This window comes from Colobus angolensis, unplaced genomic scaffold (assembly GCF_000951035.1).
Source record: "Colobus angolensis palliatus isolate OR3802 unplaced genomic scaffold, Cang.pa_1.0 Scaffold44, whole genome shotgun sequence".
NCBI classification, from domain to species: domain Eukaryota; kingdom Metazoa; phylum Chordata; class Mammalia; order Primates; family Cercopithecidae; genus Colobus; species Colobus angolensis.
Window position 1 is genome coordinate 256,608 of NW_012117821.1, and position 19,801 is coordinate 276,408.

Sequence of the window (19,801 nt, forward strand, 5' to 3'; positions counted from 1 at the left end):
ATACACCATGGAAGACTGCACAGCTAATAAAAAAAAAAAAAAAAAACACGTATTTTGCAGTAATATGGATGCGGCCAGAGGCCATCATCCTAAGTGAATTAATGCAGAAACAGAAAACCAAATACCACACGTTCTCACGAGTGGGAGCTAAACAAGGGTACACATGGACACAAAGTAGGGAACAATAGACACTGGGTACTAGAGGGAGGGGAAGGGGTTGACAAACTATCTTCTGGGTACTATGCTCACTACCTAGGTGATGGGATCGTGTGTATCCCAAACCTTAGCATCACACAACATACCCATGTAACAAACCTGCACATGTACACCCTGAATCTAAATAAAACTTGAAAGTTTAAAGAGAGAGAAAGGTGACATGGTCTAAAGATGAAGCCAAGGGCAAGACTGTGACTTTTATTTGAGATCCCAAAAGGATCAAAGGTAGCGCCTCAGAGCACTACTCAGCCACACTTTCAGGCTCTTCAAAGAGATTGAGGGTGCCTCACACATCCGGTCAATGAAGCAGCAACTTCTCCAAGACACTGCAGGTGTTGACCCTTAGCATCTCAACAGGAACACAGATAGAAAAGGTCTAAGGCCTAATAGGTGTGGGTAGAGCTTTTTTCTAATAAAGTGAACCATAAAGTTCTTAAAGGACATATATGCAGAGACATCACCAACTTGAACTGAAAGAATCAAGACAGTACACAACGAAAACAGGTCTTTCAATTCCCGAAATTCTGCCAGTGGGAAGTAGGCTGAGAAAACCATTCAACTGAAAACCTAAACTATCTTTCATGGAAAAGTAAAGGGAGTGAGAGGGCAGAACCAAGAGCCCAGAGGGTTTCCTGGCTGTAATAGTGAATTCCAAACTTTCCAGCATGTGCCCAGCTGGATTTCAGAATCCCTATGGACCAGTGGCTCAACTTTCTGCTATCCCCTTGCTGAACAGGAATATCTACTGCAGTTATCCTGTGCCCATCCTACCACTGCACACTGAATGTGGAGCGTAGATAACCCTCTAGTTCCACAGGTCAGCAGATTAAGAGGCACCGTGGCCACTGCACTTAGGGAACTACACTCGAGGAGCCTCACCCACACCTGAACCTAACTGAGGATGACATTCTGGACTTTGAGTTGATGCTGTAATGGATAAGATTCTGGGGAGTTGGCAGGGGTGAAGGTGTTTTACACTGGGAAGGATATGAGTCACTGAGAGCCAGAGGGCAGGCTGTGGCAAGCAGCCTCTTCAATGGCCCCAGCGGTCCTCATTGTCTGGTGTTCACATCCTCGTGTAATACCTGCCCCCATATATTCCCACCCCCAGCCCAGTCACTGGGCCCAGTGACTCACTCCTAACCAAAAGACAATGGCAAAACTGACAGGATCTTTCTTTCAAGACAGGATTTCTATAGCTTCTGTCTTATGTACTCTCACAGTTCTCTCCCTCAGACCACAGCTGAGGACATTCCAGCAGCCTATGGAGAGGCCACACGACCAGCAACCCGGCCTTCTAGCAAACAAATGCATGAGCTTGAAACCAAATTCTACAGTCCCAGTCAAGCTGTGGAATGACCGTATCTTTGGCCTTCAACTGGGCTGAATCCTCCTGAGGGACCCCAGGCCAGAGATACCCAGTTAAGCCACACCTGAATTCCTAAGCCATAGAAATGTGAAACAGATTTTTGTACTTTAAAGCTGCTAAGTGTTAGAAGAATGTGTTAGCTTATGTGCAAATTATCTCCATGTCCTGAGATCCAGTCAGTTCAGATCAGAAGATTAGAAGACATGAAAAAGATCCCTGCATCTCTGACTTCTCTCCATCTCTTCAGCTCCCTCAGCCAATGCACTCAGGCTTCCCTTGTGACCAAGAAGTCAAAGGGTAAGAAGGGTTGTTGTCTTCCCACCATCTATCGAAATCACAGGTCTCCATGTCTCAGAGAGCAATGCAGGCGGCCACTGCCTTCCCCTCCTCAGAGATCAGAAACACAGCATGGTGCAAAACCACTACCCCCAAGGCCAGAAAGCCAGGCTCACCCACTGACTCCTCTCAAACCAATGGGCAGCCTGGGGCCAGTCACACAATGTCTGCCGTTATCACCAATAAAACTAGAGTCCTTGTGAGGATTCAACAAAATCACAGACACAAATGACTACCACCCGGACAAGTATAGCGCTCATGAGAGAAAAAGTCCAATTAAGCTGAATTTTCTAACTCAAGTTTTACTACCACAGTCCAGGCCCCTCTCTGGCTTCTGTAAACACTACAGAGCTCCAGTCCCTCCCTTGGGGGACAGGACTCCTACTCCCCACTCCTTCCTGAGGAGGCAGTGCTCCCACCTGTCACTCCTTCATGGGAGGGGTAGTGCTCCCACCTGTCACTCCTTCCTGGGGGAGGGGGGGCACAATGCTCCCATCCTTCGCTTCTTCCTGGGAGGGCTAGTGCTCCCACCTGTCACTCCAGTGCTCCTACCCTTCACTCCTTCCTAGCAGGGCAGTGCTCCCCATCACTCCTTCATGGGAGGGGTAGTCCTCCCACCTGTCACTCCTTCCTGGGGAGGGAGTGCTCCCACCCTTCACTCCTTCCTAGGGAGGTAATGCTCCCGCCTGTTACTCCTTTCTGGGGGACTCTGCTCCCACCCTTCACTCCACCCTGAGGGGGGCAGTGCTCCCAGCCTTTACTCCTTCCTGGGGGGGGCAGATCTCCCACTCTTCACTCCATCCTGGGGGGCAGTGCTCCCACTCACCACTCCTTGTCACTCCCACTTGTCACTCCTTACTGGAGGGCTTGAAGTGCTCTGGTACAAAGCCTTGGAGGGAGTACTTACTCCCACTCCTCCCTCCTCCCTCAGGGGGCGGCATGGGCACCCATCACTCCCAGCCTCCAGCAGGAAGACTCAGAACTCAGCCTCTGGGCAGGTGCCAACAGTGCCACATCCCTAGGCTCGGGGTTCAGGTCCCAGGAAGTGTCCTGTGCTCCCTGCCGGCTTCCAGTGAGGAGCGTCTCGGACTGCCCTGCCCTGCCCTCTGTGCTCAAGTGTCATGGCAAGCCGTGAAGCACACTGCCTCCAAGGCTTCCCTCACCTACTAAAGTTGGTAAAGAGACCCAGGCCAAGGCCACCACCTCCCCCAGCCCCACAAAGAGGGCAGGACCATCACGGCCTATCAGGCCCCAACCCCCAGAAGTGCTGGTGGATGTACCCAAGCCTGCCCAGGGCCAGAGCCCCCCTGAGCTCCACCAGGGAGAGACTGACCCCTCCACAGGTTCGTGAGATCCCAGGCATGGAGGCAGCTGCAGTCTTCAGATGACTGTGAAAGTCTATGGACAGGATCAGAAGAGGGAGGGGTGGCCTCCCGCCGCCAGAGAGCGGCTGAGGCTGACACTCCCGTCAGATCCGGCCACAGCAGGCCTCCCTCTGCCAGCCCCTGCTCCTCACTGTCTCCAGGTAGCCTTTCTGGCCCATGGAGGGTCACAGACCCCAGCCCACACTTGGGCATGGCCTATGGGAAGGGGCCGTGTGTGCACACGCAGTAAAGGACACAGCCTGAGCCTCTGTGGGCCCCCGATGAGGTCTCTCACTCACCCCAAAGTCAAAGCAGTTGAAGGAGGACCGGAAGTAGCTTCTGGGCCCCAGGCCATACATCTTCAGGGACATCTCTGTGAGGAAGAGACCCAGGAAAACAAACTCTGCAAAATCTAGGAGAAGCCGGAGAAGAGGGGGATTAGCTCGAGGCCTCCTCCCACTCCGGCTCCAGCCCAGACTGGAGGACACCAGACCTCTGGGCCTTCCCAGGGCTGAGCCTTCCAGGCCTGGCCTACGGTCCCATGCTCTCAAGTCTCAGCCCAGGAAAGGAACGATGGATTGAGAGGGACACGGAGAGGTACCTGTTCCAGTCTCAAAAGTGATGAGTGCCTAGTGTCTCTGAGACCCAGAGAAGGACGGGCTCAGCAGGAGGCAAGCTCCCGAGGTCGGCCCAGGTGTGACTTCTGGAGTCATGGGGGTGCCCCCTCCTCACCAGAGGAGGGCCTGGGGCTATGAGGCAAAGGGCCCCATTTCCCCCGAGGACAGGCCCAGCTACAGCTTCCAGTTGTCGGTCCTTCCACCTCTGGCCTCACCCCAATCTCTGACCGAAGGTGGGGTCCCTCAACCTCCTTGTCAGAATCTCCTATCTTTCCACTGGGACTTCCCAGTGGAAAGGCGCCTCTCCCCAGGATGGCCACAGCACTGTGGCTGACTTGTGTTCTGTTTACATTTGCTGCCCTGAAGGCAGACCTCCTCCACCACTGCACTCCTGTCCAGCACGAGGCTGCCAACAGGCACTGTTCCCTTGCACTCTCACCGAGTCACACCGAGGTTCCCGTGGGCAGTGGCAGTGGAGCGGGGCTGTCCTGAGCCCAGGAGTCCTGCTGACCCTTCCAGGCCTCAGGACTGAGAGAGGCCATACCTAGGCTAGAGGGCTGTGCTGGGATTTCAAGGTACACAGACCCTCCTCAGCCAGCCCAAGCAGAAGGAGGGAAGCAGCACAAAAGAACGCCACGGCTCCAGAGGCCACAGGCAGCAGGAGGCCCAGCCACTGGCCGAGCCAGGAGTCCTAGGCACCAGGGTGAGGCCACTGTCTCTGACTCTCCTCCCAAAGGGTTGGGCAGGGATTGGCTCTTAAACTTCTCACGGTGCTGGTCAGGCCAAAGGCACCGTGGCTCTGCTAGGGCAGCAGGGGCTAAGGAAGCAACAGAGCCCAGGGCAGAGCTCACATGGAGAACAAGACCCTGGGAGGGCATGAAGGGCAGGCCCCTGAGAGTCCACACCCGGGCAGAGTCCAGCTCAGCCTTCCCAGAGCTTCTGAATCCCCACCCCCCCACAGTCTCTGTTGGGACACGGGACCTTCAGCTGACACAACTTCTGATAAAGCAGACGCTGGAAGAGGGGGCCACACACTCTTCCCATCCCTATGCTCCTAAAATCTCCACCAAGGCCTGTGCTGTACAGGTCCAGACGGCCTCAGTTGGGGACAAGTCTGCAGCAGCCCAGACCTGGGACAAGCAAAGATGACAACTTCACAGCCCACTCAGCACCGTACAAACAGATGGGAGTCTCAGGAAAGGGACACTCTGCTTTCTATGGCCTGAGGACATGGACAACCAGTTCCTTGGAGCAAGTCCCCCACAGCAAGCTGGCCTCTGACACCAGCCAGAAAATCAACAGGCACTCAAGCTAAGCTGGGATGATAACAAGGTCAAGCAGCGTCCCTGGAGAAGCTGAGAGGCCCCTGTGAGAGGCACGGATGCCCGCAACCCTTAGGCAGGGCTGCTCGGGACGGAAGGATCCACCCTCCACTGAGACCACTGGACCCTACAGCTCTGACCTGGGCCTGGCTGTGCAGACCACCAGGTGTAAGATGTGGCAGAAAAGCTGTGACCCCTGCAGTCCAGCCCAGAGCACCCCAGCAAGCCCAGGGGAATACACAAGCAGCTTGGAAAGGCCCAAAACTCCTAGCCACAAAGTCCCAGAGCCCCTCTGCATGGGTCACAAAGGCCTCGGGCTCCCCACACGAGGGGCTCAGGCCCAGGGAGGAGAGGCCCCAGAGATAGGACTACGGGCACCCACGCCCTAGATCTGGGAGGGGAGGCTACCCAGGCATACACCTTGCTCCCCAGGAGACCAAAGTGAGAGCACTTTGCAAGGAACAAGTACAAGAAATGCAAATGGCAAAACTTTTGGAGAAAGAGATCTGAAATCCTCCAACATCCTGTCTGCCCTCTCACTCTCCCTAGGAACGGATGTCCTCAGCCTCACGTACTCAGCCTCTTCTCTGAGGCCAAGAAAGGGCATTCATTCATACACGTCTGTATCATGCATCCAACCAGCAGGCACTGGTGCTGTTTTGAGCCAGCAAGGGGACAGGCTGAGCTGGACTCTGCCGAGGTGTGGACTCTCAGGGGCCTGCCCTTCATGCCCTCCCAGGAACTCCCTTCTCCCCAGGAGTTCACAAGCTGAGGGGGAAACAGAGACAGATCATTAAAAACAGGTTTTGTCTTCTAAGAGGATGGTGTGCTGTGGGAGCAGAGGGAGGGTGAGCAAGTCTGGTGAGCTGCATAAGGCCCCCCTCAGGGGCTCACAGGATGGCGAGGCCTCTTAACTCAAGCCTCTCTTAACTCAAGCGCCCCTCTTAAGCCTCAGTTTTGAAGGTTCTGGCAATGCATTGAGGGCAGGTCCTTGGAGAATGGACAGCCAAGGTGCACAAAACCCACCATGAGCCCCTGCGAAGCTGCTCTAGACTGGGCGGCCACACCCCCTCGCCTCTGGCAAGCCTGCCCCACCTACTGAGCCAGCCTCCCTCAGGCCCAGCCCAGCTGTCAGGGACACTGCCCACATTTCTGTCCAGCTATTTTTCCCTCAGTGATACCAATCAAGCCAGGAACTCCAGGAAACCACAGACAAGACACAGCAGCGGTCTATGGTCAGGGACGCCTGTGGCCTCACCAGCGCCTGGACACTCCCAGCCCTGTGCTCCCATACAGCAGACCTGCGACTGGGCTGTGCAGCCCTACCCCTACCCACTGCCTGCCGACTCACTGCACACCAAAAGCCTCTCACAGGGAACAACGGGCCGAGCCGCCGGGTCAGGAGGAAGTCCTTGGTCCCCACCTGACCCCCAAGAGTGGGAAAATCTTAGCCAGAGGACTCAAGAGAGACACTGAACTCAAGCCCAAGCAAAATCCCAAGGTGCCACCCTGTGAGCCCCAGGACATGTGAAATCAGGGGCTGGGACAGGCAGTTCCATGTACACAAGCTGCTCCTCGGCCTGCAGCCGGCCAGGAGCCTGAGCGGGAGCTCCCTTGGCTCCTTTTATTTCTGCCCCCCACAACCATCTCCCTGTTCGCATGTCGTAGATTTCAGTGTCAAGTTGGGGAAACTGCAGCCCAGAGTTCCACCCCAACACAGCCACTCTCCCACCCATGCTTCCAGGTGACCTGCAGCCCCATCTCTCCCACTGTGGAGCGTCAGATCCTGCAGCTCAAGGAACCCTCACACTCCTGGGCAGAGCAGGCGAGGCCCCCTGGTCCACAGAGCGGGGCTCAGCCAGCCAGCTAGGGCCCTGGTGAGGCCACCGTCACAGCAGGGCACAGGGACAGCCAGGCTGAACTCGGAGCTGGGACAAACGGAGTCGGAAAAGGCTTTCCTAGGTGCCTCCGTAGCTTCAGGCACACAGGGCCCTCAAGGAGAGACTGAGGCCCTCCAGGGAACCCCAAACAGGCCCTGTCTCCAGATCAGCCGTAGACACCCAGCAGGGTGAGTGCAGCTGACCCCTGAGGTCAGGAGGACTGAAACACTACCTGACAGGACAGAAAACATGGGTGGACTCTTTGGTTTTGATCCTCTTTGTGAAGTAAGACCACAGAGCAACACTGTTTTCCACATGGGCCAGAGAGTCCGAGGCTGTGACAGACCAGGCCTGGAGGGTCTGTGCTGAGGCTTGTGGAACAGAATTGCAGTCAGCTCACTCCGCGGAAGGGCATGAATGCATCCACATTCAGCCAAATGTAAAGCAAAATGAAGGTAACCAGGGGAACCCAAGGAGGGTAAGAAGCCAGGACTCCCCCATCAGGAAGCTGGGGCAGAATCAGCAGCCACGTGGTGGAAAGGAGCATGGGGCTAAGTCCCAACTGTGGGTCTGAAGCCCTCTAGGGGGAGGACACCCATCTGCCTGGCCTGGCTCGCCCCTGGTCGTCCCACATATATCCTGCCCTGGGTGCCCGGGACCCCTCAACCAGTCTCACACGACGCTGAGGGACAGGGGTCTAGCAGATGCAGCTGTGCTTTCTGGAACTCAGGGGCTGGAGAGGCCACCCTCCAGCTATGGACGTACCCCAGGCCCCCACAGAGGCCCATGGGGACTGACGAGGGCTGTGGGATACTTTGGGCAACGTGGGCGTGGGTCCCCTCCCACCCAGGGTGGTCCCAGGGCATGGACCAGGGTTTCCAGGCTGAGAGAAGAGATGCTCAGGAAGTACCTGAGGGAGGGACGGGGATACGTACACAGCGCCGTGGTGAGCCGCCGTGGCTGGTTGTAATGCACCATGGCCACACACAGTGTGTTCAGGGCCACCACACACAGCACCACCCAGTAGAAGCTCTGAGCCTTCACCATGCGCCGGATGAAAAACCGGAACATCTTCTCCTTCCTCCGGAAGTATGACGAGCTCTCTGTCTTCCCGCTCTTGAGGCTGGCGCGGGCGAAGGGGGATCCTGAGGGGACGGGGGTTACTGAGGATGTGGGAACCACTGGGTACCCGCCTACCCCACCTGTGGACCCCCACAGACGCACCCTGGAGGACACCAGCCTCCAGCCCCAGCCGGTCACAGACAATTGTGCCAGTGACCCCTGTGACCTCTACTTCACAGCTGAGAGAACCAAGGCCTTGATGATCTCCATGGTTACTGGGTGCCAGATGGGAGAGCGGGATTGAAGTGGATGATACACACTGTCTCTGGTCCCCAGCATCCCCAGCCACCTTCTAGCAGCACAGTCTTGATGCCCCCAGGCCACTCTCCATGAGCACCTCAAGCTTTTTCCCCTGAAGACATAAATCTGAGTTAGTCCCTCCCCAGATCCCATCTCTTCAGCACAGCTCACGGAGCTCTGCAGCATCTGTCCCTCCCTCTTTCTCCGTCATGGACTCAGGGGTCAGCACCCATGGGCTGTCTGTTTTCTAAGTAGTTTTCCTGGAACACAGCCAAGTTCATCTGTTTATGCATGGTCCGTGGCTGTTCAATGTCCACAATACTCACTGTTGGAAACTTTGTCCACCTGCTCCAGCCTGACTGCTTCTCTACCCTGCTCATCACCCAACCCAGCAGCCTTTTCCCGTGTCCACGCACATCACTCCTGCTGTGTCCTGGCCCTTCACACAGTATCCCAAGTGTGAAGTGCATCCCTCGCTGGACGCCTTCCCACACACCTTCAGGTCTCAGCATTAACGTCACCTGCACAGAGCACCTGCTCTGGGCACACTGTTTAGAACAGGGCCCTCGGCTCACCTCCGACAGTGGCCCTGACCACATCGCCACTTGTCACTGTGTTTTATTGTTGACCTGTTCCATGCCCAACTCCCAGACAAGACTGTAGGCTCCATGAGGACAGGGCCACGTTGTCTTTTTTACCACTGAGCCCCTCACACCGAGAGGCACTTCATTAATGCTTAACAACTGAGGGAAGGGTCTCTGTGAGGATTCAGGTGTGTGTCTGTACAGGAGCTGGCTGTGTGTCGCTGTAGAAGAGCACATCGGCCTGTGTAAGCGTTTCTTAGTTTGTGCGCTAAGCTTGGCCGTGTGTGACTCTGTGCTCTCAGAGAGCAGACAGCTGTGCCCCAGCCATTGGTCTCTTAGTGGGCTTTGAATACCTGGGCTTGAGCATGGGGTCCCTGTGTGAGGATGTGGGGAGCAGTGTATGTTAACATGTACTTTCTGTGTGTTTGTACACACATGTGTATGTGTGCACACCCAGGTTCTCAGTGGCACAAAAGAGCAGGGGCGGTGTGGGCATGCATGCTATGCACAATTCTCTGTTTGTACACACGTGTGTATGTGTGCACATCCAGGCTCTCAGTGACATGGGAGAGGGGGTATGTGGGTGCATGTGCTATGGGGACTTTCCGTGTGTCTGTACACGCATGCATATGTGTGCACGCCCAGGCTCTCAGTGGCATGGGAGAGAGGGGGAGTGTGGGCACTTGTGCCATGTACACTTTCTGTGTGAACACACGTGCATGTGTGTGCACGCCCAGGCTCTCAGTGGCATGGGAGAGAGGAGCTGTGTGGGCATGTGTCCTATGTGCACCTTCTGTGTGTTTGTACACATGTGCATACATGTGCGCACCCAGGCTCTCAGTGGCACTCAAGAGATGATGTGTGTGAGCATGCTTACTATAAGCACTGTGTGTTTGTACGCACATGCATGTGTGTGCACGCCCAGGTTCTCAGTGGCACAAAAGAGCAGGGGCAGTGTAGGCATGTGTGCTGTGCACATTTTCTGTTTGTACACACATGCATGTGTGTGCACACCCAGGCTCTCAGTGGCACAGAAGGGGGGGTGTGTGGGCTCGTGTGCTATGTGCACTTTGTGTGTTTGCACACACGTGTCTACGTGTGCACGCCCAGGGTCTCAGTGGCATGTGGCCGGCCCTGCTGAGGGCCAGGGATGACCACTCCCCACAGAGGCAGCAATAGGACAGGAGGGAGGCAGGCATGCAGTGCAGATAAGGAGGGACACACACACAGGCAGAGATGTGCACAGAACAAGCCCACACACTCCGAACCCCCCATGCACCCACACACAGTTGCGCAGGAACACAGGAGTCACACACACACATGCTTCACAGCACACATCCAGCCCGACTGCGCTCACTTTTGAAGATCCAATGAAACGCTCACACAGATGCACTCCTCAGCACACACGAGGCACATACCTGTGAACACAAACAGGGCCACTCTGGGAAGAGCGGATAGAGAACATGTGACGCATGTAGACCACTGTGTCTGCACACACATGTGGCCAGGAAAACAAGCAACAAATTCTCCAAAGGGGACTCTGTGGCCATGCCCACCAGCCAGTAAGAACCAGTCAGCCCCTGCTATGAGAAAGGCCTCATAGAAATGCTGCCCTTTCACAACGGGCCACAGCACCCCCAACACACACATCTCCCTTTGCCACACAACACAACCACACACATCTTCCTGTGCCACACAAGACAACCACACACATCCTCGCCCGTCACAGGCACAACCATAGTCATGCCAACAGCCGTATTTGCACAGAACCGCACTCCGCAGACATTGCCCTTAAAGTCCACCAGTTCCTTGCCGTAAACATCCGCTTTAGAGAAGCCAGAGGAGGCAGAGCCAGGGGACTGAGCAAGACCTAACAGAGGGACTCCTGCTCCAGAGGTCCTGGAGGAGAGCTGGGTGCAGCCCCTCACATCCTCAGCAGCACCCAAGACAGAAGTGTTTGTTCCCTGGGGATGGGGAACAGGTCCCTAAGGACAGCAAGCAGTCACTGTGGGCTCCAGTCTACGGCAGTAAAAGCAGAGTCTACAGGAAATGCAGAAACATCTCTGGAATCACAGCTTTGGGTGGGGAAAACCAAGAGAGATTGGGCTTCTTTTCAGCTTCCTGCATTTTCCAGGTTTCACTTAATTAGCATATATTCTTTATAATGAAAAAGCTTATTTCAAGAAAACTGATATGACATCTTCAAGCTAGGGAGAACATTCCATATTACATTAACCTATGAATGATGACACAGTGAAGTACAGTTGAGAATAGGGCCTGACTACGTGCAAATACTTAGATTTCTATCTCTTGTGCCCTAAAGCAGAGTCTTTGCTAGTCCTGGGTAACACCCATTTGTTCAAAAAATGTGTACAAATTGTGCCAGGCCCTGATCAAAGCCCAGAAAACACAAAATGACCCAAGATCTGTCTCTGCTCTCAATAACCCTTCTAGGGGCCAGCAGAAGACATAAAAGAAAGTGTGTTTCCTTCCAGCGCAGCTGCTGTATTTGCCACACGGGGCAACAAATGTGGCGTGAGGCTACAGCACGAGCTGATGGAGGCCCTAATGGCTGTCACCCCGGCCCTCATGCACATCACGCAACCTGGAGATTCCTCAACTGAAAACAGAGCACAGTCACCTGAACCTCACAAGGCGGTGTGGGATTCAATGAGACACCACAGGGCCGAGCTCCGCGGGGCTCAACCAGCTGACAGGCATCAGGGCGGACAGGGTGATATGGGTTATGGACAAGCCTGGGCTGGTGACACAGCCAGTCCTCAGGCAGAGGGCAGTCGAGCTCACCAAGCAGTGCTGAGAATGTGGAGATTCAAGCATGGCTTTGTCTCCTCCCCACCAGGCCCCAGGCCCTAAACCCACCCTAAACCAACAGCAGAGGCCAGTGGGTCCTGAACGCAAGGGAATCCTTGGTGTCTGCTGGGCACCCAGAAGGAAAAGTCAACAAAGGCCCAGGGATCCAAGGATAGCAACAAACAACTCAAAATAAAACCAAACTAAAAGAGAGAGAACTTTTTAGAGAAAAAATAAAATTCTCTTCTGAAACCACTCAGCAGGTTAAAAAAGGGGGAGTTTAGTCAAGCACAAGCGCATCTCCAACGTGGAGAAGAACACAAGCTCAAGGAAGAGGGCGTGGACTGACAGGAGCAGAGCAAGGGACGCCAGGTGCAACAGGAGAGGCTCCACAAGCAGGAGAACAAGAAAAGGAGACAGAATAATGAGACAAATGGAGGGAAGTACTCCGCGCCGGAGGGGGCCCTGGGCCTACAGTTTGAGGCGGAGAGAGAGAGCAAGTCACTGACAAAGGAAAAGCACCCCAGTGTCCGATGCCTCATCTGCAACAGGAAACGTGAGAGAGACAGAGAGACAGACAGAGATTGCAGCGGGCACAGCAGCCTGGATCTCGCTCCTCAGTGGGGAACAAGGAAGGGCACCTGAGCGTACACAGGAACTTGAAGGGTCAGCCACCACCCACACCCCCATTCATTTCAGGGGAGAGCAGCCAAGTGACAGGACAGAGTTAAAACGGGGGAGACAGTCCTGCAGTGAGCAAGGACTGAAGAGAAGAGAAGAGGAGGGAAGGGAAGGGAAGGAAAGGGAAAGGGAAAGGGGAAGGGAAGAGGAGAGAGGAGAGAGGGGAGAGGGGAGAGGGGAGAGGGGAGAGAGGAGAGAGGGGAGAGGGGAGAGGGGAGAGGGGAGAGGGGAGAGGGGAGAGGGGAGAGGGGAGAGGGGAGAGGGGAGAGGGGAGAGGGGAGAGGGGAGAGGGGAGAGGGGAGAGAGGAGAGAGGAGAGAGCAGAGAGGAGAGGAGAAGATGCTAAGGTAAACCCAAGTGAGTGAGGATAGGGCTCTGAGAGCGTGCAACAGGAGTGACAGCTGAGGGCCCCTGGGCATAGGGGAGTCTCTGGGGGCAGCCTGAAGGGACTGGCGATAGTCAAGAATGAAAAGTGAACACCCTCAAACCAGGATGCAGAGGCAGGGCAAGTACTGGAAAGGCTGTGACTTACTGGGTATGGATGGAGGCAGAATAAAGGGAAATAGAGCAATTTAGTGATGGAACTAGTACATCTTGGTAGTAAAGATGCTAAAGAAACAAAAACAGTAAAGAGGAATGTTGACAATTATGAGAGCAGGGAAAGGAAGGTAGTAACCTTTTGTGAAAGAGAAGAATTAGAGAGTAGAAATAAGCAAGGGAGGAGAGGGGCAATAAATAGCAACTTGATTAAAGCAACAAAACTTGGGATGAAGAATAGAGTCAAACATTATACTAAAAAGAGAGAGACTGGATTCACCCATTACCATTAGAAACAGAGATCATACAACTAGGTTTTTTTTTTAAAAAAAGAAAAAAAAAAAAAGGCAAAACCACCAAGCCAGGCGTGGTGGTGCACACCTATAGTCCCAGCTACTCGGGAGGCTGAGGCAGAAGAATGGCGTGAACCCGGGAGGCAGAGCTGGTAGCGAGCTGAGACCGCGCCACTGCACTCCAGCCTGGGCGACAGAGCAAGACTGTGTCTCAAAAAAAAAAGAAATAATTAAAAAGCACAACCCAGATAAATACAATTTACAAGAACACTTAAAATGACAAAGAACAGCTGGAAATGAAAAGAAAGGTACCAGGCAAATGCAAGTTAAAAACCAAAACCAGTGATAGCAACAAAAAGTAGAAAGAATGACATTCGATGTCAACAAGGTACAACTGTCCAGCAGAAGAACTGCACAGATTAAGAAGGTATTGTGTGATGAAATAAAGCATAATTTAGGAAGAAAATGTAACAATCATAAACTTTATATTGACCAAACTATATAGTGACTAAATATATAAACAAAAGTCACTAGAAATACAAGAGGAACTTCATAAAAAATAAAATGGGCCAGGCACGGTGGCTCACACCTGTAATCCCCACACTTTGGGAGACCAAGGTGGGCGGATCATGAGGTCAGGAGTTCAAGACCAGCCTGACCAACCTGGTGAAATCCTGTCTCTAATAAAAACACAAAAATTAGCTGGGCGTGGTGGTGGGCGCCTATAATCCCAGCTACTTGGGAGGCTGAGGCAGGAAAATTGTTTGAACCCAGGAGGCGGAGGTTGCAATGAGTTGAGATCATACCACTGCATACCAGCCTAGGCGATAGGGCGAGACTCTGTCTTTAAATAAATAAATAAATAAATAAATAAAATGAAGTAGGGCATGCCACCACCTTGGTCATTCAGGCTTCTCAGCCATCCCAGCCTGTGGGCCTTGGAAAGTTCAAACTGATCAGGGGATGAAGGGATCTCCAAAACAGCACAGCTGCTCTATCAAAAAGCAGCCAGGCTGCTTTAAATGGGTTCTTGATCCCATTCCTCCTGACTGGGTAAGATCTCCCAACTGGGGTCTCCAGTCACCTCCTACAGGCACATTCAGGCCGGCAATAGGTCAGTACCCCCTGGGACAGAGCTTATAGAGGAAGGGGCAGGATGCCGTCTTTGCTGTTTCACGACCTTCACTGGTGAAACCACCAGGTACGGGGAAAACCAAGGCAACTAGGCTCTGGAGTGGACCCACAGAAAATAGCAGCAGCCCTAGGGAAGAAAGGCCAGACTGTTAAAAGCAAACAAACAGAAAACAGTAACAACAACAACAAAACACAAAAACCCCATCCAAAGGTCAGCAACCTCAAAGATCAAAGGTGGATAAGCCCACAAAGATGAGAAATAATCCACACAAAAATGCTTAAAACTCAAAAAGTCGGAGTGCCCCTTTTCCTCCAAATGACCACAACACCTCTCCAGCAAGGGTTCAGAACTGGGCTGACACTGAGATTGCTGAAATGACAGAAGTCGGCTTCAGAAGGTATGTAATAATGAACTTCACTTATGAAGCTAAAGGAGCATGTGGTAAACCAATGCAAAGAAGTTAAGAATCATGATAAAACAGTACAGGAACTGACAGCCAGTATAGCCAGTTTGGAAAGGAATATAACCAACCTGTTAGAGCTGAAAAACACACTACAAGAACTTCACAATGCAGTCACAAGTATTAACAGCAGAACAGATCAAGTGGAGGAAATAATCTCAGAGCTGCAAGACTATTTTTCTGAAATAAGATGGGCGAACAAAAATAGAGAAAAATGAGTGAAAAGAAACGAACAAAACCTCTAAGAAATATGGGATTATGTAAAGAGACTGAATCTATGACTGATGATTAGGATGCCTTAAGGAGACCAGGAGATTGGAACAAGTTGGAAAATGTACTTTAGGATATCATCCAGGAGAACATCCCCAACCTTGTAAGACTGGCCAACATTCAAATTCAGGAAATGCAGAGATGCCCTGAGGGGCACTAAACAACAATAAAATACATTCACAAGACACATCATCATCAGACTCTCCAAGGTTGAAGTGAAGGAAAGAATGTTAAGGGCAGCCAGAGAGAAAGACCAGGTCACCTGCAAAGGGAATCCCATCAGACTAACAGTGGACCTCTCAGTGGAATCCCCACAAGCTAGAAGAGATTGGGGCCAATATTCAACATTCTTAAAGAAAATAATTTCAAATCCAGAAGTTCATATCTGGACAAATCAAGATTCGTAAGTGAAGGAGAAATAAGATCCTTTCCAGGGAAGCAAATGCTGAGGGAATTTGTTACTACCAGACCTGCCCTGCAAGGTGTCCTGAAGGAGGAACTAAATATGGAAAGGAAAAACCATTACTAGCCACTGCAAAAACACACTGAAATACACAGACCAGTGACACTATGAAGAAACCACATAAAAAGTCTGCAGAATAACCAGCTGGCATCATGATGACAGGATCAAATCCACACATCATAATACTAACTTTAGGCGGGCCATGGTGGCTCATGACTGTAATCCCAGCACTTTGGGAGGCTGAGGCAGGTAGATAATTTGAGGTCTGGAGTTCAACCAGCCTGACCAACATGGTGAAACCTCATCTCTACTAAAAATACAAAAAAATTAGCCAGGTGTGGTGGCACATGCCTGTAGTCCCAGATACTTGGAAGGCTGAGAGGCAGCAGAATCACTTGAACTCGGGAGGTGGAGGTTGCAGTGAGCCGGGATCACGCCACTGCACTCCAGCCTGGGCGACAGAGTGAGACCCTGTCTCAAATAATAATAATAATAATGACTTTAAATGTAAATGGGCTAAATGCACCAATTAAAAGATGCAGAATGGCAAGCAAGATAAAGAACCAAGACCCATCAGTATGTTGTCTTCAAGAGACCCACCTCATATGCAAAGACACATATGGGCTCAAAATAAAGAGATGGAGGAAAATCTACCAAGCAAATGGAAAACAGAAAAGAGTAGGGGTTGCAATCCTAGTTTCTGACAAAACAGACTTTAAATCAACAAAGATCAAAAATGATGATGAAGGGCATTACATAGTGGTAAAGGGTTCAACTCAACAAGAAGAGCTAAGTGTCCTAAATATACATGTACCCGATACAGGAGTACCCAGATTCATGAAGCAAGTTGTTGAAGACTTAAAAGAGACTTAGACTCTCACACAATAACAATGGGAGACTTTAACAACCTACCAACAATATTAGACAGATCAACAAGACAGAAAATCAACAAAGACATTCAGGACTTGAACTCAGCTCTGGATCAAGTGGACCTGATAGATATATACAGAACTCTCCACCCAAAGACAATGTAATATACATTCTTCTCATCGCCACAGGATACCTACTCTAAAATTGATCACATAATTGGAAGTAAAACACTCCTCAGCAAATGCAAAAGAACTGAAATAATAACAAAGTGTCCAAGACCACAGTGCAATCAAATTAGAAATCAAATTAGGAAATTCACTTGGCCGGGCGCGGTGGCTCAAGCCTGTAATCCCAGCACTTTGGGAGGCCGAGACGGGCGGATCACGAGGTCAGGAGATCGAGACCATCCTGGCTAACACGGTGAAACCCCGTCTCTACTAAAAAATACAAAAAACTAGCTGAGAGAGGTGGCGGGTGCCTGTAGTCCCAGCTACTCGGGAGGCTGAGGCAGGAGAATGGCGTGAACCTGGGAGGCGGAGCTTGCAGTGAGCTGAGGTCCAGCCACTGCACTCCAGCCTGGGCGACAAATTCACTCAAAACCACACAACTACATGCAAACTGAACAACCTGCTCCTGAATGAATTTTGGGTAAATAATGAAATTAATGCAGAAATCAAAACGTTCTTTGAAACTAATGAGAACAAAGATATAACATACGGAATCTCTGGGACACAGCTAAAGCAGTGTTAAGAGGGAAATACATCACACTAAATGCCCATACCAAAAAGAAACACCTCAAGTTAACAACCTCACATCACAACTAAAAGAACTAGAGAACCAAGAGCAAACAAAACTCAAAGCTAGCAGAAGACAAGAAATAACTAAGATCAGAGCTGAACTGAAGGAGATAGAGACATGAAAAATCCATCAAAAGAATCAGTAAAAACAGGAGTTGGTTTTTCGGGAAAAAAAAAAAAAAAATTAAGAAAATAGATAGACCACTAGCTAAACTAAAAAGAAAGAAAAGACAGAAGATTCAAATAAACACAATCAGAAATGATAAAGGATGTATCACCACTGACCTCACAGAAATACAGACAACCCCATCAGAGAATACTATAAACACCTATGTGCACATACGCTAGAAAATCTAGAAGAAATGAATAAATTCCTGGACACATACACCCTCCTAAGATTGAACCAGGAATAAACTGAATCCCTGAAAATACCAAAAATGAGGTCTAAAATTCAGTCACTAATAAATAGCCTACCGATCAAAAAAAGCCCAGGTCCGGATGGACTCACAGCTCAATTCTACCAGAGGTACAAAGACGAGCTGGTACCAATTCTACTGAAACTATTCTAAACAACTGTAAAGGAAGGACTCCTCCCTAACTCATTCTATGAGACCAGCATCATCCTTATATCAAAACCTGACAGATACAATAGAACAAGAAAACTTCAGGCCAATATCCTAGATGAAGATGAACACTGATGCAAAAATCCTCAACAAAATATTGGCAAACCAAATCCAGCAGCACATCAAAAAGCTTATCCACCACACTCAAGTAGGCTTCATCCTTGGGATGCAAGGCTGGTTCAACATACCCAAATCAATAAATGTGATTCATCACATAAACAGATCTAAAGACAAAAACCACATGATTATCTCAATAGATGCAGAAAAGACCTTCGATAACATTCAACATCCTTTCATGTTAAAAACTCTTAATAAACTAGATATTAAAGGGACATACCTCAAAATAATAAGAGACATATATGACAAAGCCATAGCCAATATCAAAATGAATGGGCAAAACCTGGAAGCATTCCCCTTGAAAACCTGCACAACACAAGGATGTCTCTCACCACTCCTATCCAACACAGTACTGGAAGTTCTGGCCAGAGCAATCTGGCAAGATAAAGAAATAAAGGGTATTTACATAGAAAGGGAAGAAGTCAAACTATCTTTGTTTGCAGATGCCATCACCTGAGAAAAGCTTCTCAAGCTGATAAGCAACTTCAGCAAAGTCTCAGGATACAAAATCAACGTTCAAATATCGCCAGCATTCTTATACACCAACAATAGGCAAGCCAAGAGCCAAATCATGCATGAACTCCTATTTGCAACTGCCACAAAAAAATAAAAATAAAATACCTAGGAATAAAGCTAAGATGTATTCCCTATTATTAAATAGAATACCCTACTTAATAAATGGTGCTGGGAGAACAAACAACCCCATTAAAAAGTAGGCAAAGGACACAAACGGACACTTCTCAAAAGAAGACATACGTGTGGCCAAGAAACATGAAAAAGAGCTCAGTATCACTGATCATTAAAGAAATGTAAATCAAAACCACAATGAGATATCATCTCACTCCAATCAGAATGGCTATTATAAAAAAAAAAAAAAAACAGATGCTGGAGAGGTTGTGGAGGAAAGGGAACACTTTACACAGTTGGTGGGAGTGTAAATTAGTTCAACTATTGTGGAAGATAGTGTGGCAGTTCCTCAATGACTTAGAGGTGGAAATACCACTTGACCCAACCCCATTACTGGGTATATCCCAAAGGAATATAAATCATTGTATTATAAAGATACATGCACAAATATGTTCATGGCGGCACTATTCACAGTAGCAAAGACATGGAACCAACCTAAATGCCCATCAATAATAGACTGGATAAAGAAAATGTGGTCACACACATACACTATGGAATACTATGCAGCCATAAAAGGAATACAATCATGTCCTCTACAGGGACACAGAGGAAGCTGGAGGCCATTATCCTTAGCAAACTAACACAGGAATGGAAAACCAAATACCACATGTTCTCACTTTTAAGTGGGAGCAAAATGATGAGAAGATATGAACACATGGTGGGGGAACAACACACACTGGGGCCCGTCGGAGGGTGGCGGGTAGGAGGGAGAGCATCAGGAAGACTAGCTAATGGATGCTGGCTTAATACCTAGGTGATGTGATGATCTGTGCAGCAAACCACCATGGCACATGTTTACCTATGTAACAAACCTGCACATCCTGCACATGTACCCCTGAACTTAAAATAAAAATTAAGAAAAAGAGGCCAGGCGTGGTGGCTCAAGCCTGTAATCCCAGCACTTTGGGAGGCCGAGACGGGTGGATCATGAGGTCAGGAGATCGAGACCATCCTGGCTAACATGGTGAAACCCCGCCTCTACTAAAAAATACAAAAACTAGTGAAACC

General features: G+C 50.5%; 1 protein-coding gene across 1 annotated transcript in view; it reads right to left on the bottom strand.

Annotated features, from left to right (window-relative positions):
• The window catches only part of CACNA1B (calcium channel, voltage-dependent, N type, alpha 1B subunit), a 274,453-nt gene that overhangs the window by 154,594 nt on the left and 100,058 nt on the right, over window positions 1–19,801 (bottom strand). Inside the window, exons 10-11 of the mRNA XM_011957386.1 lie at window positions 8,040–8,249; window positions 3,585–3,697 (exon numbers count right to left, since the gene is read on the bottom strand). Coding sequence (XP_011812776.1) covers window positions 3,585–3,697; window positions 8,040–8,249 — 323 coding nt within the window. The remainder of the gene's footprint in view (window positions 1–3,584; window positions 3,698–8,039; window positions 8,250–19,801) is intronic.